Source organism: Trachemys scripta, chromosome 7, assembly GCF_013100865.1.
Source record: "Trachemys scripta elegans isolate TJP31775 chromosome 7, CAS_Tse_1.0, whole genome shotgun sequence".
In the NCBI taxonomy this organism is placed as follows: Eukaryota; Metazoa; Chordata; order Testudines; family Emydidae; genus Trachemys; species Trachemys scripta.
Genome location: NC_048304.1, coordinates 81,110,037 through 81,137,583, shown reverse-complemented (window position 1 = coordinate 81,137,583; position 27,547 = coordinate 81,110,037). Strand labels below are relative to the sequence as shown.

General features: G+C 41.3%; 1 protein-coding gene and 1 long non-coding RNA gene across 2 annotated transcripts in view; one reads left to right on the top strand and one right to left on the bottom strand.

Annotated features, from left to right (window-relative positions):
• CTNNA3 (catenin alpha 3) overlaps window positions 1-27,547 on the top strand; it is a 960,805-nt gene that overhangs the window by 770,967 nt on the left and 162,291 nt on the right. The window contains exon 13 of the mRNA XM_034775301.1: window positions 22,834-22,985. Within this exon, the coding sequence (XP_034631192.1) occupies window positions 22,834-22,985 (152 nt within the window). The remainder of the gene's footprint in view (window positions 1-22,833; window positions 22,986-27,547) is intronic.
• Window positions 11,897-16,785, bottom strand: LOC117879850. Its single transcript, XR_004646400.1, has 3 exons — window positions 16,740-16,785; window positions 14,086-14,309; window positions 11,897-12,246 (listed from the first exon to the last, which is right to left on the bottom strand). It is a non-coding gene; the product is annotated as an uncharacterized LOC117879850 (long non-coding RNA).

The window sequence follows — 27,547 nt, the reverse complement described above, 5'->3', positions numbered from 1 at the left end:
AATGTTAGTTTAAACAGCTATGCCTTGAGGTACACTAACAGTGATGACATTTGGAGTCATTTTGATTTCCTGTGGGAGTTTGTTCCATGGTGGTGGAGCTATTTTAGCTGCAGAATCATTTGAAAAACATTCATTCACATGTCAAAGATGTAGTTCCTTTCGCAAGATAATCTTGTTGCTCCTTGGGGCAACAACTAAATTCAACACTTTTGCTCCAGTCACTGGAAGAATCAACCCTGGAGAATTGTAATTTTCTCTTATCTTTGGTCAGACACATGTCCACACACCTTTCAAAACTTCCCCATTCTAGCAAGAGAAGGCTTGAAGAACATAGCCATCCTTTACAAGCTATGGCATCCCAGGTTCTTTCAGTTGTTGAGCACATCAGTCTTTAGTCCATGGTGAATCTTTATTTACGAGGATCTCTTGAAGAAAGTACCTGTCCTTCTGGCGGTTCAACTGAATGATCTGGAGCTTAAAAGGCTAAGGATAACCTTCAAAGCTAGTTGACCTACTTCTACAATTGAGGAAATATTTTACTTCAAGAGCTCAGTTCTCTGGTTTTCCAGTCAGGCACCTGAAGGTTGGGGTGCAAAAGTAACTTTATGTTGCCTTCCTTTTCCACATCTTCCCTATTTTGGGGACAGCTAAGAGCCAGTTCAGCTCTGAGGCCAATTTAGAGCAGTCTCAGGTCTGCTGTAAATTGCCCCAACTTGTAACAGTCATCTAAGCCAAGAGGGGTTTTGTAGAGTCAATATCTGGCTCTGTACTAGGCAAGGATTTCTCAATGCCATTAGGTTGGTGCGGATAACTCTCCAGAATAAGCTGGCTCTGCTCCATAGGGCCTCCATCTTTTTCCTGAGCCTTTTGGCACCTTGCTCTGCAAAAGGGAGCAGGATCAAGCAATCTCTGTGCTCCCTCCCTAGAGCTCAGGAAGCACGAGGTCTGTTATTGTGTGAGTGGCCTTTGTGCCAACACTCCCTCCCCCAATATGAGCATACAATATGGCCCTCCATCTGCAACATGGATAGAGAAGACCTATGGATTGGTAGATGTCCTCATTGTGAGAAATTATAAGTAAGAATGTTCTTTCTCTTTGTTTTCAAAGCATAATAAATACTATGCCACCTATAGCTTATACAAAGGTATGCATTTGGATATATTTTAATAACAACAACAAAAATCAGTTCAGTTATGAATCAGTCCCAGAAAAGATGAAGCCACCTAAAAAGAATCCAGCCTCTATTTAAGGTATAGTATTGGCTCCAGTGCCCAGTATGTTTGATGCTCAGGAGAGCATATACTCACTGCTTAATGGTGCTGAACAGCAGGCCTCATTTCTTGCCATGTTTTGCAAAGAAGTTCAGCCTCCAATAGGAAACTTTATTTAGGAGAACTTAATGTTTTCCATTTTTGTATTTGCAAAAGATATGCTTCAGGCAGATGTCTCAAAATGAATTCGCTGGGATCCAAATAAAAATGAAAGTCGGGGTTTTTTGTTATTAAATTCTGTTGCCTTTGTCGTTTATGATCATCATAAAGAATGTCCTGGTATGCAAATAGAAATCAAGAACATGTCATTTTCCCCTTTGGAAATAAACAATAGTATTAGAAACGGCAAGTACAACTGGATGAATAATGAAAACTTTAAAGTAAGACCATTTACATGGGTCTGATGCGCTATGGTAAAGTAAGGCTCTGCATGTTTCGGACCCATTCATGTGCCTTTTGAAATGAATGGGAGTTTTGCCACTGACTTCACTGGGACTGAGGACTGAGGTCTTACTGTAAAGTAAACTATCTAATTAACATTGTATTGTGGGATTTTCAAAAACATTTAGCATTAGCCTAACTGCTCCATGACTTCACTGCTTTTGAAAATGCCACTGTAATATTTTGGACTAAGCTGTTTAACTTTCACCTTTCACATTATAACATTTTTGTTCTCCTGAAATTTGAGGCTATTGGAAGTGGAAAATAAAACTAAAAGCAAACCCCACCCCCAACATCTGATCTGTTATCTTGTACTTTCACTACTGTGATTACACAGAAGAGTTATAGTTAATTTTGAGATAATTAACATTTTTTGCTGGTGATTTGATAGGTTTCATATAGTGGAATATGTGGACTACTTGTATGAGTGTTTGTGTGTTTGGGGGTAGATGAAGGCTGAGGCCCAGCTTGAAGAAAACGTTTAAGCCCATGCCTAAATCCATCCCTATTCAGGAAACCAGTTACATACATGTTTAATCATGTAATTCAAAGCATGTTCTCACAGTTTAGGGATGTTTTCCTGAAATGGGGCCAGTGGGCAGAAAGGTGCAAAGAGTTTTCTCCAACTTTGTAACCCTATGCAGGGTAGCAGCTGCAATTATAATACTTGTACTCCCTGGATGCAACACTCCTTGTCAGTGTGTGTTGGGGTATATAGGCTTCACACTGTGACAGGCATGAAAGAGTTAACAGACCAATTACTCATCCTGCTGCCACAAAGGGTATGTCTACACTGCAATTAGACAATCTGCTCTGGTCTGTGCCAGCTGATTTGGGATCCTGGGGATCATGCTAAGGGGCTGTTTAGTTGCAGTGTAGACATTTGGAATCAAGTTGCAGCCAGAACTCTGGGACGCTCCCACCTTGCAGGATCCTAGAACCCGAGCTCCAGCCCAAACCCAAATGTCTACACTGCAATTAAACTGCCCCTTAGCCCTAGCCCCACAAGGCTGTTAGCTGACACGGGCCAACTGCGGTTTCTAATTACAGGGGAGACCTACCTTAAGGCAGGGCCAGTGCAAGGATATTTTGCACCCTAGGCGAAACTTCCACCTTGTGCCCCCCTTCCTCCTCCCCTCCCCCTGGAGCATCGCTTATTATAAACTTTCAAAAATGAATACAGCATAATGTGGCATTGTTCATTAGAATTAATACAAGGGGGTCAGAGGAGATGATCACAATGGTCCCTTCTGGCCCGGGGGAACCTATGAGCAAGGAGGAGGCTGATGCCCCCAGCTCGCAGGGTCTCTAAACGTTCCGAGGCTCTGAGTACTTCACCCTCCGGGGGGGCCCAAGGACAAGGAGGACAGAGCCGGGCTCTCCCAGGGAGCAGGTGAGGATCTCCCTGGGGATCAGGGCCAGCTCCCCGCATTGGCACAGTTCCACAGGAAGGGGTTGGTGTTTGGAAGCGGCACCTGCGCCAGCCCTTTCCCCTCCGTCGCGCTGCGGGGTTTAGTTTCACTTCCCCTTGCCCCAGGAGGCGGCTGTGCCCGGCCCCAGGCATGGCGCATTGGAGGGCGAAGCTCACCTGAGCACAGGACTGCATCCTGCCTCCCCCAACGGCTCCGTCCCTTGGTTGCATTGATCGCTGCGCCTGGCCGGCTTGCTCTGCCAGAGGCTTCCATTGACTGTCCTGTGCGGCGTCCCTCGCTGTGGGGGCGGGTTTGTTATGGAGGCCTTGCTCCCTGCCCTGTCAGCTGACTCCTGTGACGCTGGACACTGCTTTTTGGTGCCTCCAAATCTTGGTGCCCTAGGCGGCCACCTAGTTCACCTAGTGGTTACACCAGCCCTGCCCTAAGGGTCCAGTTAGCAACAGCTGGGGTAAAAGACTGCAGCTCAGGCAGAGAAGGGCTGCTGGCATGGAGACTGGGAGTGGCCCTGAAGAAGGTGCTCAGTAATGGGCTAGGAAAAAGCCACACAAGGAGACAGATCTCCAGCTCTGTGGGAGATGCTGACAAACTGGGAAATGGTCAGAGAAGCTCAGGGAACCAGTTTGGGAGTATGGGATTGTAAACAGCCCCCCTTAGCTGCCAAACACATGGTCTGAGGGCTGAAAGCCAGATGAAAGAGTGGGCCTGTGTCCCCTCCCCTCCCCTCCCCTAGCAAGAGAGGACAGTTCAAGCTTTGGGACCAAAAGAGGGAAACCCTGAATAGTCGGGGGGCGGGGGAAGGGAGGGTGTGGAAGCAAAGGCCTGGCCTAAAGGCCATTAGGGTTTTCTTTTTAGACTTTTCTGATATCCTCGGAAGGAGACTGAACTTGAAAGCTGACCTGGCTGGAGGACCGGGCCATGGAAGCTGCAGGCAAGAGGTCTGCTCAGGTCTATTTTTAAAGCCTGACCCTCACCTGAACAAGGCACAGTCAACCCAAACCTGACCTGAGACTGTTGAGTCCTTTTCAGACCCGCTACTTCCCCCGCACTGTTGTGCCACTGCTTGGGGTCTCTTCAAATTTAGGGACAGCCCTTTGAACTTCATGGTGCCACTGCAACCTTTCAGTGCCTAATAGACAATGTCTTGTGACCCCATGCAGAATACATGGCTCCTTAGCTTGACAGTTTTATAATGTTCAGGACTCAATGGCGGAGGTCTGTGATGGGACCCCACAGACCACTAAGACCCTACAGTGTGACAGCCAGGCAAGAGTTAAAAGATCGAGCAAGTACTCTTGGAGCTGTGACTAAGCAGTCAATTTGCAACAGCTAGCATAAAAGGCTGCAGCTCAGGCAGAGGAGGTCTGCTGCTAGAGGCTGAGTGTGGCCCGGAGGAAGAGCCTCAGTAGCTGGCTAGAAAGAAGCTGTACAAAGAAACAGAACCCCAGCGTGGGAGTAATGAAGTCCACAGCCCTGTAAGAGATGCTGATGAACAAGGAGAAGGTAGGAGGAACTCAGGGAAACAGCATGGGATTGTTAGAAGCTGCCCTTAGCTGGCTAACACAGGTCCCTGGGCTGGAAGCCAGAGGAGAGGGTGGGCCTGGGTCCCTTCACCAACAAGAGTGGACAGTACAAGCCTCATTGAAAGTGGGAAAGATTGAATAGTCCCAGAGGGGGCCAGAGGCCTGGCATAAAGGCCATTAGACTTTTTTCTGTTTGGCCTTTTCTGTTACCCTAGAAGGGGAATGAACTTGAAAGGTGATCTGGCTGAAGGACTGGGCCATGGGAGGTGCAGATTGCCACAGAACCAGTACAAGCAATAGGGGTGGCAGAGTAAAAGAACCCATGCAATGCGGTGTCCTGGCATGAGAGGTGCTCTGGTGGTGAGTGCCCCTTATTAAACAGTCCCAACCCAAGTGCTAGCCATCTTGGGTGGATTGGGGTGAGTACAGATCAGACCACAATGCTCAGTTCATCAGGAATAGTTATATAAATAAATTGGTTTGTGTAGCTCTGTAAGCACAGGGTCAGGTGAGTGCACAATGCAGTCTTTAAAGAACGTCAGAACTACTTGCTCATGTTGTGTAAATATCCCCAGAGTCCCAGAAGGAATATCTGGCTGAGTGAGTTTCCAGAAGGTGGGCTGTGGATAAACGCCAGAAGTCTTCACACTACATGTTGTTATACGTAAAACATAACAGGGACTTTAACTCTGCAGAATGAATATTTGCTTTTCAACTAACTATTTTCTTTTAATTTACTTATACTAATATAAAACTACTATGGGTTGGTGTGGACAACTTCAATGGAATCTTATTTGATGATTGAGCAAAGAAAGAGAGATTACAAATACCTTCAGAGTGCTGCAGTTTAGCTTATATTCAAGTTTGTGTTCAGAATGAACAAGAGAACAAAATGTATGGGAGATAGAGTTCTTGCATAACTGATAATGACACAGGTTTTTTTTTCTGCTAACAAGAGCTGCCCTCTTTTAAAGCTAAATACTATTTTTCAAGCTGCCATCCTGTTCAAGTACGACCATACCTTTAATCTTCATATCCTTTTTCTGGGCCATTTCAATCTGCCCTACTACATATTTCTTTACATGGCATGACTAAAACTAAATATGAAAGTAGAAAGTATCAGTGATCATTATATCTATGTAACATGCTCCAGTAACATATGGTATCTGCTCTGTCATGTATGTGCAGCTTTGGCAACATAGTGCTGAGAGCTCTGTGGAGTTTCTGGTGTATTACACAGCCATTTTTAGTTTGTTGTAAGTAGCGGCTCTGATTTGTGCCAGAGTCCAAACGTGAGAGGACACAAAGGTGACTTAAAGTCACCTAAGGGCCTTCCTCCCCTTCTCCCCCCATCTCCTTTCCAACTGGCATGCTGCTTCTGTGTTACATGTCTCAGGAGACACGGTGGCAAAGAATCTGCCCATATATATTTTGTTTTTATGCTGTTTTCAAATGTGTTCCATCATTCTATTTGCTTTTCATATTGCTACTATATGCTGGCGTCACATTACGCTTGAACTATCTATGAAAACTCCTACATCTTTTCCCTCTACATACGGGACTATATTTGTCAGTATACATTACCTTAAACACAGACAAGTTAAATCTTATTTACCTTTGTGCTGCCCAGTTCCCCAAAGTGTCTAAATCTATCTGATGTTTATTACAATCTTACATAGATAGCAATACCATCACCACCACTACCACCTCTGTATCTTATTTACCTTTTCTAAAAGGTTCTTATGTTAACTACAATATTAATTTAAATCTCCAGGCATTTTGGTGCTTCTCTGAGTAGAAGGATATTTGCACTTAAGGAGCTAGGCTGAGTGGAACAGCTGGGAAGTGGGCTTCTTTTCATGCTGAGGTGATTCTCAAATATAAAAGTACCTTTAAATAATACTTTTCACCCTGCCTGATCTCTGGAACTGCACTCCTTTCTGCTCTGTGGAAATGCTTTTCTCTACAAATCTCTTTCCTATCGCATTCTTTTAATCAATGACAAACCTTGGCCCCTAACCCCATGGCAACTTATTTTTCTTAATAATCTGTTTTGTTTCCCATTCATCTTCTATTAATATTTTCAGAGAACTGTAAGCAGGTTAGAGAGGCACACTTTTCCTTTCACAAACTTAGATCGTTGACCCTGCAAGGGCATATTTATCCAAACATCGCAGTATTGTCTGTTTAATTAGGCTTGGTCTACACTACCCGCCCCAATTCGAACTAAGGTACGCAACTTCAGCTACGTGAATAACGTAGCTGAAGTCGAAGTACCTTAGTTCGAACTTACCTTGGTCCACACGCGGCAGGCAGGCTCCCCCGTCGACTCCGCGGTACTCCTCTCGCCGAGCTGGAGTACCGCAGTCGACGGGGGAGCCTGCCTGCCGCGTGTGGACCAAGGTAAGTTCGAACTAAGGTACTTCGACTTCAGCTACGTTATTCACGTAGCTGAAGTTGCGTACCTTAGTTCGAATTGGGGCGGGTAGTGTAGACCAAGCCTTAGACACTCTCATTTTCATCTGAACAATGGTGAGCCATGCTGGGTGTAATTCCTTAGATGGCCCATGGCTTATTTTTTAAAGAAAGGCAACATGTTAGCAATGTTAACAGTAGCTGTTTTTAGAGATCTGTTGCACTGAGTCTCGTGAAAAAGGCATAGACTTATCACAGTGTGACAAATATTACCATAACATGATCCTGTGCAAACATTACAAATAAAAGGAAAAAAAAAGTATCCATATCTAAAACAACCATTTACTTACATGCTATAAAATTCAGCATGAAAGAGTATGATCCTTGGCCCCCAATAGCTGCCATTTACTACACTGTCAAAAACTAATCTCTCTCCCCCCTCCAATCAAATATAATGCAAAATGTTTTCCAATTACCCCCATTGTTGAAAGTGTATTTTGTCAAGGCAATTTAATTTAGATCCCCAACTAGCATAAATTGGCATAGATCCATTCATTTCAGTAAAGTGTGGCTGATTTACACCATGTGAGGATCTAGCCCCAAGAATTTTTCTTAAGTACTATGTATTTTTCAAAATTGTCTTTGTAAAACAAACATTATGATTTAGTATAAATCTGATTAAATGTATCAACACTGTTTGACTTATGGGTCCACTCGCAGTGGAAGGTGCTACTTATTCTGAATAAGAGTATGAGAATCTGGCCTTAAAATTAAAAAAAAATAAAATAAAAAAAATTGGAGTGACTTTTCATGAAACAAAATCCAGAGTTTTTGTATTTGTCCACTGATGGTTTTGTTTCTTTTAGGTGTAGATTTTTGCTATTAGTTTCACATTTACATTTGTAACTAACCAGCTCTATCATCCTCTTGTTTTAAAACTAAGCAGAAGCTTGCCATATGTTGCCTACTACAAAATTTCTAAAAATCCAAAGAAATTGAAATATCGGGCTTTCATGAGGGGCCAGATGCTGCTCTAACCTACCCTGACAGAAAGCTGGAAAAAGTCAATAGAGCTACTCTGGAGTGCAACTGATGTAGTCTGAGAGCAGAGTCAGGCCCTAAACAGAAGTTAGTTAGATAGGATAATCTGCAAGGATTTTAGGAAGATCCTTTCCTAGATTATTACAACCCAGTAATCCTCTTTCCTGTTATTCAGAAGAGTTTTCATCATTTGAATCCTTATAAATGCAAATAAAGAGCTTGCAGTTTTCAAAAACCATCATATATTATGTGCTGCTTTGAAGGTTAAAAGTGATAGATGGGCTTGATTCAAAGCCTTTCCCTAAGACTCTAAAAACAATCTTTCAAACATAAACTAAAGGAGATAATTGTGCAGGATTATTTGCTTTTGTTTACAAATGTTATTACTTCCACATTTTATACCACTGGTTCAGAGAATCCCCAAAAATATGTTAATGATAGTGTCTGAGTGTGGGTTCAATCATGGGATGATCTGGCATAACTAAACTAACACCATTTATTATGTTACAGTATTCATAATTTTAAAAAATAAATTTTCCCCATAATTACCCAGCCTTTATTTGCTGTGGGATAAAGTATTCATGCATTTGGAATAGTCTAGGGTTGTAGGGGTTGGCATTGATCCACTTTTGAGTCTTATTTTTTTAGCTTTTGACCTTTTCTACTTTGATTAAATTGGAAATAGGTGAGGCTAAAACTTCCTGCCACTATTTTCCTGTTACAGGTTGGAAGGGGAAATAAACAGTTATGTGAAATGGCACTATGACTGCACGGATGCACATAATGAAATATATTAGAATTTCAACATCCAATGGTTACAGATTTTATTCAAACCATTTTTCCATTCACAAATGAACCTCCTCCAAACTTCTAGAACTGAGACTATGATGTCATACTTAATTTGTACACTCCCTAGGACAAGAACTGTATTTTAGTTGCATTTTCCTATAGTGCCTAGCACAATGAGACCCTCATCCCTGACTGCATGCTATAGCCATTGAACCCATTACATAGAATCATAGAACCGGAAGGGACCTCGAGAGGTCATCTAGTCCAGTCCCCTGCTGGACTATATATGATTATATGTATAATCATATAAACGTATGTAATGGGTTCAATCTATTTGGAGCAAAAAGATCAAGTCTCTGTGTCCCAAAAGTCCTATCTCAAAAGGTCAGGGTTGGGGCAGTGTAATATCTGACAAATGTCTCTATGGTAGATCAGCCAATCTTCCTGGAGTTACTAAATTGCCGATCTCCACATAGTCCCAGTTCACATGGACATAAGTGATACGAGATCCACGCTTTGGTGATGGCAATGTTCTGTTCTTCCTGTTCTGGTACAAAACCCCTAAACACCAAACAAACCCAGTCTGTACAGTACAGCACAGGGTGGCAGTAAGTATTCAGGATTCCAGTAAATCTATAACAATCTTGTATTTATAGCATTATTATATTCCAGTGAAACTCTTTCCTTTATTATTGGCCTCCAAATCAACTTTCACAGCTAGAATAATGCGTGGCACGTAAGTCCTTAACATATTTGTTCAGCTCGATTTCCCTGAATATGACTTCAATTTTGTTGTTGTTGAAAATGGTCAATTCCCATTATATCTGTTTTTAAATAACAAAATGATTCAGCTCTGATCAAATCATCCCTTTATATACTGGCCCTTAAGTCTTCATAGGAATTACCACATTAAACATAAAATTAACAATAAACAACATGTGATAATGTGTATAGGAGTTTGGCTGTTTTAGGGTTTTTTCCCCCCACTAGTTAATGCTTAACTTCCTAGCTTAAGCAAGACATAACACAATATTCATTAGAAACAATCCAGTTTCATAGAGTTTCTTTGGCTTCCAAGCTTGTGACTTTCCTTTTCTTTTCTCTCTCTACCCCCCACTCAACATAATGAGAAGCTATTTTCTTTTCTGTTCACAGATCCTTTCTGTGGAAGTGAATCAAATAAAATGGCTGCTACATAGGCTATTCTTGCAGCTCCACAATTTTATAGTTCAGGGACTGTCCATAAAGTTCAAAGATCCCACTAACAATCATCAGAAGAGTGAAGCCCTTTCCTGGGTTACATAACAATGCACAATCAGTTTAAAGTTACAAAAGAAAGGTAATCGATTTTAGTTATAATGATTCATGGTACTTACCTGAACTACATATCACTCATGACAGAATTCTAGGTGTGAGCGTTAAAATACTATGTGCATAGGGTTGTGTATTAGTGATCTGATTCAGCTTCCATTGATGTCAATGGAAAGGCTCCTATTCACTGCAGTGGCGATTAGATCAGTCTTTTGGTGATATAGGTCTGTGCAAATGGCTGTATAATTCTTTCTTTTGTTATCCTCCTGCATAAATCGCTTTTGCTCCTTGTAAGTGGCCAGTTATTTGGCTTGCTTCATAGGAGGCTAGAGTAGTCTAAAGAAAATGCTGGCAGCTAGAAGAATAGAATGAAACCTAGAACTCAGGTTTAATCTTAAGAGTTCCCAGTTGCAGCCATCCCTTCTGTGGAGCCTACAGACTCAACTCTCAGGAAAGAGATATTCTCATTTACCCCAACTGGAAAAGATTTCTTTATTTCTGGGGGGCTGGGAGTAGATTAAAAAGGGAAAAATAAAAAGAAATGTCAGGAGGGTTTTATGAACTGAAATGCAAAATGCATACTATGTGATTTCACGTCTCAAAATGTGTATGTCACAATCATAATAAGGCAGTCATTGTTTAAAATAGAATGCACACAAATCTAAGTAAAACACAAGAATACAATAATCAAATCTTCAGTGCGCTAACTACTATGGCCTACCACTGTTTTGCATCAGTCCTTGTATATCAAAAGACTGTCACCAATTTACATGCTTTTTTGGAACATTGCCAATTACAACATTTTGACCAAACTGATTTGAATGATGTGGAGAAGTTGGGCAGAAGTGTAAATCTTCTAAAATTTTACATTTTGAATTCATTGTCCTGTCTTCTGTGAATTTGCTTCCAAAACTATGCACGACTTTGATATAACAAATTTGAAAATATAGGTTTGGGATAGAAATCAGTTTTAAATTCCCACTTGGCAGAAGATTCTAGGTTCTAACAAACCAAGTCCTCCTAACAACGCTCAACTTCGTCTACTTCCATCTCTCCAAAAGCCAATGACAGCTGATTCCACCCATCAGCTGTCTCTCTCACCAATCATCATTTCTTCTCATCCCCATCTTCTTTAGGCTTCCTCGTAGTTCTGTAGTTTGCTAATTGCTCCCTAATAGGCATAGCAAGATATTCTCATCACGTCTCGACTTTTTAGAATAAATTATAATTTAAAGTGAAACTAGAGCATAATGTTTTTAGTATGAAGAAAAACTCTCAGAGAGAGGTTATGTTCAGAGTGGGAAAAGTTAAGAATGGGGAAGAGAGGGAAGGTAAACATTAATAAAACCTGGTGGGAGGAACACTGAGTTGTTTTCCCTTAGGGGTGGTGGACCCAAATCAGCCCTTTCACAGACCTGCTGTCAAGAGACCTACAACTACCACCATCCACCTCCACAAACAATTTCTGCTGCCACAGATACGGTAGGGAATTATGGAATCTTACATCTCATCCAAGTTATAGCAGTCTGGGGAGCAGATGTTTTATAATCTGTGTTGGGCTAGTGTATGTCTGAAAAGGAGAGAAGAGACATTTTTTGGTAGCAAACAATAGGAAGAGGTGGTAAGAAGTGATCTTTTTCTCTGCTGTGTCTTACTGCATAACTATGGGGAACTTGTTGCATAATTTGTCTGCCATGCCAGAAAGTACAAGTGACCTTGATTGTTTGTACACAGTTTAATTGTTTCTGTTAGGTTAAGCTTTCCATACACCAAAACTTTAGCATAAGATGCTAAATTAATCCTACAAAAATCATTTATAGTTCTTGTTCTTCTAAATAATCAAGAATGGGAAAAAAAAACAATAGGATGTTTTGTGATCTTTCATGTCACACTCTGCGCCTTGTTTAAGAATGCAGATGAAGATGAAGCAAGTATTTTATGCCTTCACAGCTTTTATTAAAAAAAAAAAAAAAACATAGTAATCAGCCTTCCTGATGGTAACCGTTCCATTGTTATTACAGAATCTGTAATTAAATATGAACAATAATATTTTAAGATGTAGAAGAGATATCAAAGGCACACAATGACAAAACTTCTAGTTCTTACTTATGTAAGTCCTCACAAGCCGTTTGATATAAGGTGATAAAATGTTAAGTGACATTTAATTACATAAATATTAGCAAGCTTGAAATGAAGTGTCTATACCACAGTGTAAGAAAATTTAGGAACTATTTAATCCTTTTTTATTTATTGTATTGCATGGGTTAGTTACCAAAAAAAAAGAAAGAAAGATGATTAGGGTTTGAAAGGACTGCTTGCACAGGGTTGAACTGAATGGCATAAGATGCCATGATTGTGTTCCTCTGCACTAATTTTATTTTGGTCTATTTTTTAACACATCTAATGAAGGTGTATGAACTATTTGTTGATTCCATTATAAATAGCCTGCCGCTCAAGTCTGTGCCAGAATACCCCCATTGTATTTCAAATCCAATGAGTTGGCCAATGCAGATGTCTTAGTTTGGAAGGCTATTCTTTTAATATACCATAAAATGACATACAGAATACATTCATAAAATTCATTCCCCAAATCATACTGGTAGTGCACAATTACCAGACTTATTTTCTGCCCTGACAAAAGGGAAAACTGTAGCATCTCAGTTATCATTCCATATGTAATGACTAACAAATGCTGGTCTTTCTTTTTTTAAATCACAACTAGTGTAATTCTCCATGGAAAACTAAAATCAAGATTATAAACCAAGAGTAACTAATATTTTTTGTAATAAAAATGAACATTTTAATATTTTGGTGGAACTGGAAAGCTGCAATAGTTCAGCTAACTTGAAAGGGGGTAATGTAATGGAAAGTGTTATCCAGAATGGAACTACCACATGAATGTAGTGCTAGTGAATCTTACTCATGTGCAGAGTGGAGAAAGACATTAAAAATACTAATTAAAATTCTATCTTAATACATACCAAACAAACCCCAAGTGCTGATATGAACAGAGAAAAGTAAAAGCACAAAGACAAGAATAATAAAAGATGAGATTCAATGAAAAGTAGATTCCAAGGCCAGAAGAAACCATTGTGATTGTCTAGTCAGACCTCCTGTATAACACAGGCTGTAGAACTGTTCCAAAATAATTCCTAGAGCATCTTTTTGAAAATCTAGTTTTGATTTTAAAAATGTCAGTGATGGAGAATCCACCAGGACCTTTGGTAAAATGTTCCAGTGGTTAATTAGTTGGCATTAAACATTTACACCTTATTTCCAGTCTGAGTTTGTCTAGCTCCAACTTACTTTCAGTCATTGGATCGTGTTATACCTTTCTCTGCTACACTGAAGAGTCCATTATTAAATATTTATTCCTCATGTAGATACTTATAGGCTGTAGTCAAGTCACCCCTTAACCTTTGCTTAGCTAAATAGATTGAACTATTTGAAGACTGAGCTCTTTGAGATACCACAAATTATAACAATTAGTCTGGAAGAACAATGTAGTAAAATCTCATTCTGCAGGCAAGTGAGTGATATAAAACTAAGGGCCATGTCATTTGATTTGTAAAATCTACAAAATCATAATTTCAGTGGTGTCACCCTCTGCAGTGTGGTGGGCGGATTTGATTCCCTCCCAACTCCCAGCTCCAGGACCACCAGCTGGTGGAATGTTTGATAATACAATGTCACCACAAATTAACCAAGTTGGGTATCATTCAAAAGCCCTTTCTCCCCAAGCACAATGGTATTAAACACGACAAACCTGGAACAATTATGCAGAAATATTCAAGAAAATGTTTAAAAATATATATATACACTTTAACACAGAACTGCATTGCTTATATTTAAAAAAAAATGACCTTGGTTAATCCCAGAGAAGTTAGCCTTGACGTGTAAGACTGAAAACATTTATTCATCAAAGCCATCTTCAGTGCCATCTCTGTATAGAACTCCACCACTTGACACTTTGTCATGCTGATCCTGTCCACGCCACACTCCTATCTCCATACAATGTAGGTATTTCAGTCATAACTGGTGTGAACAGTCCGTCCTCCACGACCTACCCTGAAGTTGCTCAGAATGGCTGAAACAAGCAGTTATGAGGTCAGAAATTATTCTCTAGATATTTACCTTGTTGATGATAAATTACAAAGACCTAAGAACCTGGCTTTGTCATTTCCACTCTCTCTCTTTGGTCATCTAGGGCTTAAACTGGTGAGATTGGTGCTGGGCATCCTCACCTTGCACTGAAGTAAGTCCATATATCTGACCAAAATGGTGCTATTTCCTCAACTGTTATATATTTTGTGGATGCTCCCATCACATTATTAGTTAAGGATCTCACAAGGCTCAGATTTATCTGTTATGCTCTAGCGCATAAAGGAATTATTTTGGGGAAGTTTGGTGGCTTGTGTTATAAACAGGAGGTCAGACTAAGTGGTCAAAATCTCCCTTTCTGTTCTTGGAAGCTGTAAAACATATGCTTATAAGATTTATTTTGACAGAAAGGGGGTTATAACACTGCATTAGGAGCTGCTGGGTGTTCAATATTTTTGTAAATCAGCCTGCTTGGGGGTGGGTCTAGCTTTTCTCTCTTATTTTTTTAAAACTTTGGCTGGATCATAGCTCATATTTCATCCTAGCTGACTTAAGGGAAACCAATATCAATGTTTGTCTAGAGGTTTCAGTCCTCTGGCCCTGTGCTTTCAGTTTGGAATTTTGCAGCTGGCAATTTTTCAGCCTGAAAATTGTTTAAAATGTGGTTTAATTAAAGGTGCATTTTGCTACTATTTCTGGGACATTAGTTGTGTCTGATTGGGTTTCAGGTGCCCTAGGTCTAAGGAAGTCAAGTGTGAAATACCCATTGACCCCTTTTTGTTTACTACTGTATTGGCTAAATGAACTTGGCGAATTTTGTCATACACTTCGTTCATATCTTACAATCATAGAATATTAGGGTTGGAAGAGACCTCAGGAGGTCATCTAGTCCAATCCCCTGCTCAAATATAGTATATTTAAAAACTGGAATAGAAAAATCCATCCCAACATTGGATTTTTAGATTTTAACATTATTGCACGTGTAGACGTGCCTTTCGTTGCTCATGGCACAAATTCGCGGGAGACCACTCTTTCAAACACCAGTGCCCTTTTATTTCCTTGTATTTTTCCACCACCACTTATATACAGCTTTATACAGTTCGCTATCAGGCAGGTAGCCCTTTAGGGAACAGCTTACTCTTACAGCTAGCTGGGAGCAACAGGCCCTCACTCCTCACTTTCCTGTTCCTCTCCTCCTGCTTCCTTCCTGCTAGCTTTATAGGCCTTTCCCCATCAAGGTGTTTCTCTTTTAAGGCTTTAATCAGCCTCAGCCTGTCAGCTCCAATCACTTCCCCTTACTGGGAGCTGAGCTAGCAGGCTCTGAGCTAACAGGGGCTGAGTCAGTGCCTTTTGGCCAGCACCCTGTTACAGCATGATAAAACTTAGCACTTGTTGTTCTTTGTTAGTTCCAGCCTTACTGAAAATGCAGAATATTGGGGATTCCGTTATTTAACTGTCACTATAGGAACTTCAGCAATTTGGCTTGTTTAGACAGGGAAATCTTTTGCATAATCAGTGAATAGCAGCTAAATGACTGACTAATTGGTTTATGAATGGATGTGTTTTGAGACTGCTAAATAAAAAAGGAATGGAGCAGACATTACTTCATGGTCCTCGCTCAAATGTATCTGAGATATAGAAAAACAATGAGGAGGAGTTGTAGAAGACTAACAGATTTATTTGGGCATAAGCTTTCATGGGTAAAAAACACCATTTCTTCAGATGCATGGAGTGAAAATTATAGATACAGGCATAACTATATTGGCACATGAAGAGAAGGGAGTTACCTTACAAGTGCAGAACCAGTTATCATAGGTTTCACCCCCACTCTGAACTTTAGAGTACAGATGTGGGGACCTGCATGAGAACCCCTAAGCTTAATTACTAGTGTAGATTTGTATGCTGCCATCACCAAATCGTTTCAGTCATTTGGAAACTCTGTCTTCTCCCTAAAATATCTCCCTCCTAAGTACTATAACCCTTTCCTGGGTAGCCTTGAGAGACTTCTCCACCAATTTCCTGGTGAACACCAATCCAAACCCTTGGATTTTAAAACAAGGAGAAATTAATCATCCCCCTCTTTCCTGGCAGGATTTGAGTTTAAATTCCCTTTCCCCCACCAGTTCCTGGTGAATCCAGATCCAACCCTCTTGGATCTTAAAACAAGGAAAAATCAATCAGGTTCTTAAAAGAAGACTTTTAATTAAAGAAAGAAAGGTGAAAAGAAAACTTCTGGGAGATTAGCATGCAAGCTATTCTCACAGACAACAGATTCAAAATACAGAGAAGTCCCCCCCTGGGCAAAACCTTAAAGTTACACAAAAGAAAAACCCAATTGAAATCTCCCTCTTATGCAAAAAGACAAGTCACAAAAGAAAATAAACACAAGCTAATTTATTCCTTCTCTAATACTCACTACCCTGATAGAAGGCTGATTCCTGGATCTTTTCTCTTAACTTAATGAGCTGACTGAACAAAGGACTCTTCCCTCCTTCCTGGTTGAAACATTTGGTCCCCCCATTGGTTCCTCTGGTCAGGTGTCAGCTAGGCTATGTGAACTTCTTAACCCTTTACAGGTAAAAGAGGCATTAACCCTTAACTGTCTGTTTATGACACCAGTGTTGACAAGGCCAATTCAGTCAGAGTGGATGTGGTCCACTCCTAATAACTGATGTAATCATCATGAACAGGTTGGATTATGAACAGGACGCTGCCAGGCAACTCCCCAACACCACATTCTACAGGCCACTATCCTCCAGTCCCACCAAGGAGTACCAAAAGAAACTACACCATCTACTCAACAAACTCCCTGCTGCAACATGGGAACTAATCTACATAGGCTGAGCTTTGTGACTTTGTCCTCATTCACAACCGTTTCAGATTTGGGGACAACGTATACTTTCAAGTCAGCAGCACTGCTATGGGTACCTGCATGGCTCCACAGTATGGCAACATTTTTATGGCTGACTTAGAACAACTCTTCCTCAGCTCTTGTCCCCTAGTGCCCCTCCTCTACTTGTGTTACATTGATGACGTCTTCATCATATGGACCCACAGGAAGGAGGCCCTTGAAAAATTCTACCTGGATTTCAACAATTTCCACCCACCATCAACCTCAGCCTGGACCAGTCCACACAAGAGATCCACTTCTACAGTGCAAATAAGTGATGGTCACAAACACCACCCTATACCGGAAACCTACTGACCGCTATACTTACCTACATGCCTACAGCTTCCATCCGGGATACATCACTCAATCCATTGTCTACAGCAGGAATCAGCAACGTTTGGCACACGGCCCATCAGGGAAATCCACTGGCGGGCCGGGACGGTTTGTTTACCTGCAGTGTCCGCAGGTTCGGACGATTGCAGCTCCCACTGGCCACGGTTCACCATTCCAGGCAAATGGGGGCTGCGGGAAGTGGCAGCCAGCACATCCCTCGGCCGAATCTGCAGACGCTGCAGGTAAACAAACTGTCTCAGCCCATCAGCGGATTTCCCTGATGGGCTGCGTGCCAAAAGGTGCTGATCTCTGGTCTACAGCCAAGCCCTAAGATACAACTGTATTTGCTCCAATTCCTCAGACAGACAAACACCTACAAGATTGTTATCGAGCATTCTTAAATCTACGGTACATACCTGGGGAAGTGAGGAAACAGATTGACAAAGCAAGATGGGTCCTCAGAAGTCACCTACTGTCGGACAGGCCCAACAAGGAAAATAACAGAACACCGCTGGCCATCACGTACAGCCCCCTGCTAAAACCTCTCCAGCACATCATCAACGATCTACAACCTATCCTGGAAAACGATCCCTCACTCTCACAGACCTTAGGAGGCAGGCCAGTCCTCACTTACAAACAGCCCCCCCAACCTGAAACAAATACTCACCAGCAACTACACACCACACCACAGAAACACTAACCCAGCAACCAATCGCTGTAAAAAATTGATTTGATTTAGTTGGGGATTGGGCCTGCTTTGAGCAGGGGGTTGGACTAGATGATCTCCTGAGATCCCTTCCAACCCTGGTATTCTATGAAACCCCATTGCCTACTCTGTCCCCATATCTACTCTCGCGACACCGTCAGAGGACCCAACAACATCAGCCACACCATCAGGGGCTCATTCACCTGCACATCTACTAATATGATATATGCCATCATGTGGCAGCAATGTCCCTCTGCCATGTACGTTGGCCAAACTGGACAGTATTGATACTTCCTCATCAATTATTGGGAGTTTACCACATCCACCTTGACTGAATTGGCCTTGTCAGTACTGGTTCTCCACTTGTAAGGTAACTCCCTTCTCTTCATGTGCCAATATATTTATGCCTATATCTGTAATTTTCACTCCATGCAGAAGTGGGTTTTTTTACCCATGAAAGCTTATGCCCAAATAAATCTGTCTTTAAGGTGCCACTGAACTCCTCGTTTTTGTGGATACAGATTAACACAGCTACCCCTCTGATACTTGAGGTATAGAATAATTTTAGATTATAAAACTTGCTGGAGTGGTTTATATAAAGTGTTTTATTCATCTATTCATGACTGTAAATCTACAGAACATGCTAGCTTTTTTTAAAGACATTTAAGTTGGTCAACAGTTGCCGGACCATATCTTCCCCACCCCTTCTGTAGATAGAAAAGATTCTGAGCTATTCTCTGTCTCCTCTGAGTGTGGTGTGGTGAGTTCCAGGTCTGCAGTGTCATCCCTTCTCTTCTGTGGGTATGACTTCATTACAAAAAAGTGTGTTTTTAACTGTGGTTAGCTACACCACGTTCACTAACTCTGGTAAAAATAGCAGCAGAGATGAGGTAACTCATCTTTTAACTTGGGTTAGCAGTCAGTTTCAACCCCAGGCTCCCCTACGGGCTTTCGATATGCTAACCTGAGTTAAAAGACAAGTTGCCACATCTTCACTGCTATTTTAACCTGAGTAAGCTTACCCAAGTTAAAAAAACACTTTTTTTTTCCCAGTGAGGACTCACCCTATATGTGGGAAATTCTGGGATCCAAACTGTCTGCCTTGGGCACAATGAAGGTGGGGTTAGTGCTGGAAGTTGTCCTCCTTGCTAGAGTTTTTCAAAGTTGTGGTTCTGAGGCAAACCCCTTTCTGCAGTTGAATAACCCAATTGGTATGTCAGAGGAAAACAGAAGGCAAAGCTATATGAAGCAACATTAGCTCCCATTGGGTTCCCTCTCTGGCTACTACTGTGCAGACACAAGGGGACTCAGCCATTGGCAGCAGTGGGTGAATGAGCAGCATAGAGGACTCACTTGACTTCATTGCAGGACAGTGTTTTCTTTTCCCTGATGTGGATACTTAAGATCCACCAAGTTAAGAAGTCTCAACTCCTTACTTGTGAGGTTAGTTATTTGGAAACTCATAGGATCAGGCCAAAGTATTCTAATCATTCATCTGAGGGAATGATGCAGTCAGAAGCAGGGCCGACTCTTGGGTTTTTGCCGCCCCAAGCGACGCAAAAAAAAAAAAAAAAAATCCGCGATCGTGATCACAATCTGCGGCGGCAATTCGGCGGGAAGTCCTTCGCTCTGAGCAGGAGTGAGGGACCGTCTGCCGAATTGTCGCCGAATAGCTGGACATGCCGCTCCTCTCCAGAGTGGCCGCCCCAAGCACCTGCTTGGCAAGCTGGTGCCTGGAGCCAGCCCCGGTCAGAAGACAGATCTAGATACCGGCACAATATAGTATTATTTGACAGCTTTATGATAACCCACATCAAATACCAGAATACCTTGGTCCCAGTTACTACTGCAGAGATTTACAATTGACCGATCTCACAATAAATGTGTTCCTCTCAGATTTGCCTCTATTATTGTAAGTTTTTGTTTTTCCTTTCTTTCTTTCTTTCTTTGTTTTTTTTTTTTTGCACAGGAAATCTTACAAGCCTCAAATGACTTAAGTCAGATATAACTAGATTTGAGACTCATTCATATTATCATTCCATTAGATAACAGTGTTATTAATGTGTGTCACCCCCTGGAGAGCCTAGAAGGAGATGAATGAGTTACTTTTGTAGCTGGCCTTCAGTGAGGTTGGAGGGACAGTCAAATCAGGCAAGTTATTACTAAACTGTCTGGGGTACTGGCATGTCCAGTTAAAGCACAACATTCCCTTGTACTCTTGTGGGATAAGGAAGGAAGTGGATAATTCAGTGAAAGGATGGAAGAGGGTTTTTCTGTATTGGTTCCGAGTATAATTTGAGGGAATAGAATGTTAGTCAATTTTTGTCCACTCCACTGTTTATGAGGGAACACAAGCCCTTCTTACATGAGAAAGGATATGTACAAAGTTAAACATTGGTTTAAAATCCCCTTCCTGGCTAAGTGATCTCTTTGCTGACAGGAGTGAATCTATCACTATAATGAGCATCATTTACCTTCACCTTCCATGGTTTTGATGAATGCCCTATTCCGGAAGATCAATGTGGCAGTCAGTCAGTCAGGATCATATTCCTTTTCTACTCCCAACAAGTTGGAAAACCGACCAGGGGATGTTGAGGGAACACAGAGTGTTTAAAAGCTGGACAGAGCAAACAAGCGGGGAGAACAGGAATGGGTACAGTCTGTGAAGGTGGGAGGCAGCATGTAAGCAAGATTGGATAGCCTGTTCTTTCTGAAACTGGGCTGTGAGCAGTAGACCGTTATCAGTCATTGAAAATGCACCAGACAGAGTTAAGGGGAGTTAAATGACTCCATAGTGCTGCAGTAAAGGAGATACACATATAGTAACTAAGGGGAATGCTGCCACAGGCAGGCCCCTGAAAACATCCTAGAAATTCCTACTGTACCAGTAGACGCCTGGAGCTCCCTGAAACCTTTTACATTACCTTTGTACTGCTCTGTTCTAGTGATGGAGCTGAGTATTGAACTTCACATAATTAATGTATCAGATGACTATTTAGTTCAAAATAACCCTATTTCCCATTATTTTATTTACCAACCCATAAGCAGCTTTCTATAACTTTGGCTACCTGAAACTATCAATTTCTGTTCTTAAATTATGACAAGCCATTTCGATTCCTTTTTAAAAAATACAAGTTTGAGGTTGTGTTAAATTAAAGCAAACTCTATTAGCTATTAAATCTGATCACTGGTGAAAACCACCTTCATATCTTGCTGTCAGTTTCAGGGAAAGGTGAGGAGTGGGAAAGGAAAGTTTTTATTTATTTGGAGTGACACTCCTCTGTATAGAAGTTTGGTGAAAAGTCAGTTTGATGGGTTTTTTCATGTGTTTGATTAATATTAAGACTGCCTTTTCTATGAATGGCCTAGTTACCACTGTTATCAAGTGGGTTGAACATAATCTTTTCTTACTGTCCTTGACTCTACGCCAAGTACAGCATGAAATAATGTTTTAAAAGCATTCACACAGACTATTATGTGAACCTTGAAAAATTGCATAGAATGCTACACTGATTGACTCATCATTACTATAGCTTGTACAGATTAGAGTTTCTTTAAAAGTTGTATGAGTAACTAACCTGTCTGATCTTTTACTTAAAATGCATTTGAAGAAACTTGTGCTTTACACAAAGTCTTCTGGTAGGTTTAATTCAGGAAGGATCAGATGGGAATAAAAAGTTCTGAACATCCTTGTTTTTGGAAGTCAATGGTATTCCCTTATAAAATGCAGACAAAGGACCTGATTTTAAGGTATGGCTAAGCCCTGCAACTCCCATTGACTTTATGTGGAGCTATAGGTGTTCACTACTTCTGAAAATCAGCTATTTCTTTATGGCCTATCATCTTCACTGGGAGCATGAGTGATCTCTGAAGCAGTAAGGCTGCTATAATTAAAGTGCAGATTTGAAGATCTATTTTCTAGCTATTAACATGTTTTGAAAGCCCCATGAAAAATGAGGGGTTGGGGATTGGATCATGAAGTTGTTACTGAGGCAGAGTAATATACAGTACCAATCAACATGGTATGTAATGACTGATCATATACTTCAGGACTTATATACCTCAGATTATTTAGCAGTTAAAACCCAGGTAATGTTGCTCTCAAGTGGTTCTTTATACACGCTCATTAAACACAGGTGGACTTTGGCTTTCCATTGATTTTTTTTTTTCAGAAAAAGAATAAGCAAATCAACCAACACGTGTTTTGCTCACATGCCAGAATGAAGAAGTATCAGAAAGTTGGAAAGTCTCCCATTCCTTAGGTTATATCTAGAGTTGCTCAGGAATTGTCTATCAAAAAAATGTGTTTTTGATGGAAAATTGCAGTTTTTGCTAAATTTAAATTTTCTGTAGAGAAAATTCAATTTTGCCAAAATGTTTTGAGTTTTTCACTGGAAAAATTTAAATCTCCTTTCTCCTCTCTGTCCCCACCCAAACACCAAAGCCACAAATGACAAAAATCGTTTCCATTGATAGTCATTTTATTGTTTTTACATTGTAACTATATTTTAAAAGTCTTCATTCCACAAACTGATTCCCTCTTTGTTTTTTTCATTTAATATAACTTTTTAAATTTTACAGTGATTCCAGAGTTTGTTACCCAAGTCAATATTGCACTGGAGAGCTTAAGCAGGAACACAATGCATCAGCTTGATGACAATCAGTTTGTGGACATCTCAAAGAAGGTCTATGATACAATTCATGACATCAGATGTTCAGTCATGGTGATTCGGGTAAGTCTCTTCATTCATACCTTGACTATTCATTAATAACATTATTGAGCAATTGGGACACTGTGGAACATTCACAAGAATTTACAGCTAAACAAGGTACTATTGCCACAAAGTTCAGATCCAGATTTGCACAGTTCCAGTCTATGCTGGTGCTTTGATTCTGGGTTATTTGAATAGACACGAGTATAATTCGAAAAGGTCGGAACCATCCATTGTACACAGAACAAGTATGAAGTCTCTCAAAAAATTAAACATTTTTAAAAAGAAAATCAGCATAGAAAAAATAGTGTTTCTTCTGGGTCAGCCCAAAGTTAAACAAGTTGGGACCCTACACTCAGCAATGTCTGAATGAGTGGATTCCAGATAGGAGTTCAGTTGTGCAAACTCCTTAGCCTTGTTCACTAATCTGCTGAAGGGGGGACTGTCGCATCATCCTGGTAACCCCTTTTGAAACTTTGTCACCAACAAATTGAAAGGAATTTTAGATTAACTTCTTTCCATCTGATAGCTTCAGCCCATTTAAGTATAGTGACAAAAGATATACTTACCAAAATAACTTATCGGAGAAGCTCTTAAAAATACTCTAGAAAAGAAAACTTTTGCCTTTGGAATGAACAGGATATGAACCCAAATGAATGAACTCAAACAGCAGGTTTTCCCCAGAATAGGGTTACCAGATAGCAACTGTGAAAAAATGGGAAAGCGGGTGGGGAGTAATAGGCACCTATATAAGAAAAAGTCCCCAAAAATGAGACTGTCCCTTTAAAAATGGGACATCTGGTCACCCTACCCCAGAACTACTTCGCTGCACAAATCTCATTGTAAATGGCTCTAGATGTACACTGAGCTATACTATCAATATGCTCAGTCTGTGTTTCAGAAACAAAATATAAACATTCCAAATAAAATCCACTTAATAAGTTTGTTTGCCAAGGAATGATGTCTTTTTTTCCTCCTCTATCAGTTAAGGAGAAACTGGGAAACAAATTCTGAGCCCTCATACAGGGTTTATTAAAGTTTAAAGTAGAAAGTTTTTGTGAGTCCCTTTAAAAATATTGGTAGCATATCACTTACTTGGCATCAGTGGGTGTTGAGGTACTCGGGATCTTGTAGGGTTGTGTCCGTGCTGCTGTAGCTTCAGATATGAAACTGATTATAAACGTAATGAAAGTCCTATCTTACTGTGTGTGGTTCACTGTGCTTTCACTCCACCTATAATGGATTTTGTTGTCAAGTGCAAGCAAATTTCACTGTCCTTAGCAGTACTCAGCACTTACCTGGTCAGTATTAAATGCTGCTGTGCTTTGCCAATGCCATTGGACAATGGGAGTGTAGCGGGGCAGTTACCCCCATCCTGAGAGAAAAGGCTAGGCTGATTGGGGAAGCAACCACAGCTGGGGCCACACCCCAATCAGGCCACAGCTGGCCCTATAAAAGGGCTTTGAGCCAGGGGCTGTCAGTCTCTCTCTAGGTGTGGAGAGAGAAGGAACTGGCTGCCTGGGAAAAAAGGTACCTGAACTGGAGTAGTACTAGGGAATAGGGCAAGGGATCTTGGGAGCTCCAGCCTGGTAAACCCCCAGGCTGCAGGCTTTATGCAAGGCCTAAAGAAAGGTACTGGGGTTAGGTAGAGGCAGCTGGTCCAAACCCGCCTTGCCAGTGATGAGTGGTTTATAGACTGAAGTCTGCCCCAGTGAGTGGGGGCTAGAGGATGACTGGACATAGCCACTGGGGCAAGATGGGGATAGAGAGTTGGGGGTTCCCTGGGGAAGGGAGACCCAGAGTGTGGGGTGCTGCTGGGGCAGAACCCTGAGGTAAAGGGCACTGGGGTCCAGGCAGGACACGAGGCCTGAGATAGGTGAGTCACAGGCCTGCAGAGGGCGCTCCAGGCTGAAGTCGAGCTAATTCCTAGGAGCACCAGCAGGAGGTGCTGTGTGGCGAGTCATCGCTTTGCTACCGGGAGGAAAAGAGACATTGCTGTGGAAGTGAAGAGATGGTTGTATTAACGCCACTTGTGGTGATGGGGCCAGAGCAGACATTTTTTAGCTCTGCTGAACTAGCGAAGATGATGTCTGTTGGAATGTAGCTGTTGCATTAACTTAGATGGAATATATGGGCCAAAAGAACCAAAGGGGTTACCATTACCCTGTAATTGTCCAGCATTAAAGCATTTTAAACGAGGTTTGGGGCTTGGCATACAGAGTCCTCAGTCTGCTTAGTATGATGGCAAACACCATTAAAAATCCTTTTCAACCTTTTTTAGAGAGACGACAAAAAAAGGAAAAACAGTTAAGTTTGCCAAGTATTAAGTAAAGCTTTCATTTTAACAGCTTTGTTCCCTTTCCCTTTAGTTGGAAAAAGTTTTTAGAAGGAAAAAGCCCCTTATGTAACGTCTCTTAAATGATAATAACTGTCCTTTTTTTGGAGGTGGGGAGAAGATACAATTGAGATGGGCTGGAGCTGTTGCAGTTGCTCTTAAGTCTGATCTTGTTTCCTAAAAGAGAAAACAAGACAAACACACACAAAAGGGGGAGACAAGAATAAGGATAGATAAAGCAGTTTTTGTCTCTGACGTTGACTCTCATTGGCAACCTCCCATGCTGGGCCTTGTTTTTCAGCTGCTCCAAATCCTGGCAAACTTGTATTGTTGTTGGGCTCGTTAGGGCATTGCTTGTAGTTGCCTCTCCAGTCAGGGCTGCTGGAACGGTTTTTACAATGAAGGTGCTGAGAGCCATTGAACCAAACTGTAAAAACCTGTTATGATGGGAACCACTTGAAGCCAGGGGCTGTGGCAGCACCCCTAGTTCCAGCACCTATGTCTCCAGTCACAGGCTCACAGCAGTGTGGCAAAATATGCAGTCTGGGCTGACTAACCTGACTCTTATGAAACAGAAGGCAAAAGGAGAGAGCTAGGAAAGAAAATACATGAGGTGGGGGAAGGAAGAAGAGACACCAGGGGTGGGAGGGAGATGAAATCTCACATCTCATGTAGTATTTGGGATTTAGCTGGAGCTGCGGGAGGTGGCAGTGGTAGTGTCATTTGTGTTCAGGCCCAGACTGGGTAGGACTACTCTCAAGAGGAGGATGAAGACGATCTGGAGTCCCAAGAGACCAGGGCGGTAGCAGCCCAGATGGTAAAGCTCACTGCAGGCATTGTTAGCAGACAGCTGCTGCTTCTGCTAATTTGTCCCCAAAGTCTTTTCCTATTAAGAACACCCGAAGGGAGTGTTGGACAGAATAGTCCATCCTCTCATTATTTTTGTCTCCTAATCGGCCTAATTTCAAGCACATGAATTCTGATTTCTGGTTCCACACTTTTATTGTTTACCAAGCATGATCTTAAAACAGTCCCTGAATTTATATTAGTGGGCCTTTTTGTTTGGGCTAATTCGACTTGTCTGTCTCTCTCTCTCACATCTTTTCGTTTTGATATTTTTTGTTGTTCTGACATCTTATGGATTTACTCCCTTTTTAGAGTTGAGCTCACAATTAGGGTAAATTTGTAGGCCCTTTATTACACCATCTGTCACTTATAATGAAATTCCTTTTATAACAAAGAGCATCATCTGTGTGAGCACGCTTATGAAAAATAGACATCACTAGCAGTGGACTCAACTGCATTTGAATGGTCACCAGTAAGCAGCAACAACAAAGTCCTGACAAAAGCTCAGGAGATCAAGAAAAGATTGTCATGAAATAGGACATCTGGACTTCATGAGCTCCACCATGCAAAGAGTGATGTGAGAAGCTTTTTAAAGGTTCACTGGAATGTCAGCCGACACTTCCCCCTCCCCAAGAGACATTTATTGGTGTATGCTGCCAAACCAAGAGTAAAGCATGACATTTATTTTGAGTAAGGATGCATTTGCATTCCTAACGAGAGAGTCCATTCAATGCCAGGCTTATTTCAGTCTACCTATAAGGAGCTTTAGTAAATTTGACTTATTCAAGCATATGCAGTAACCATAGCAGCCAACATGAGGAAATGTAGAGTGTTCTTTAGCAAACTCTAGGAGCTCATTGATATTATGCCAAAGAACAACGTGCTTCTGATTACATGGGATTTCAGTACTAAAATGAGAGAAGGAATTGTTGATCAAAATATAATTGGAAGATGTAAATGAACAAGGACACTAATTCAGAGTTCTTTTCAACATCAAAGCAGAAGCTCTGCAGATCAGCTCCACAGGAACCATTTCAAGCATGTAATTAGAGAGAGAATATTTTAAAAGGTAGTTCTTCTTATCTGCAAAACCCTGCCAGATCCCATTATTAACTCAGTCTTTCAAAGTTAAATCTTCACTTCAGATGTGTAAAAACACTCACTCCAGCCATGCAGGTATAGCCTCAAAAACACTGGAAAGAAGCTTATTGTCAAATAGCTGTTCAGCAATGCACTATACTGGGGGGTGGGGGGGCAGAGTTTGAATCTAGGTCTCCTATGTCTGAGCTGAGTGCTCTAATCACTGGGCTGTTAAGTACTGGGGGATAGGGCATGTGCCAGTAGCTCCTCCTCATTTTTATTAATGGGAGCTAAGTCCCCCTGTACATCTAGCCCAAACATT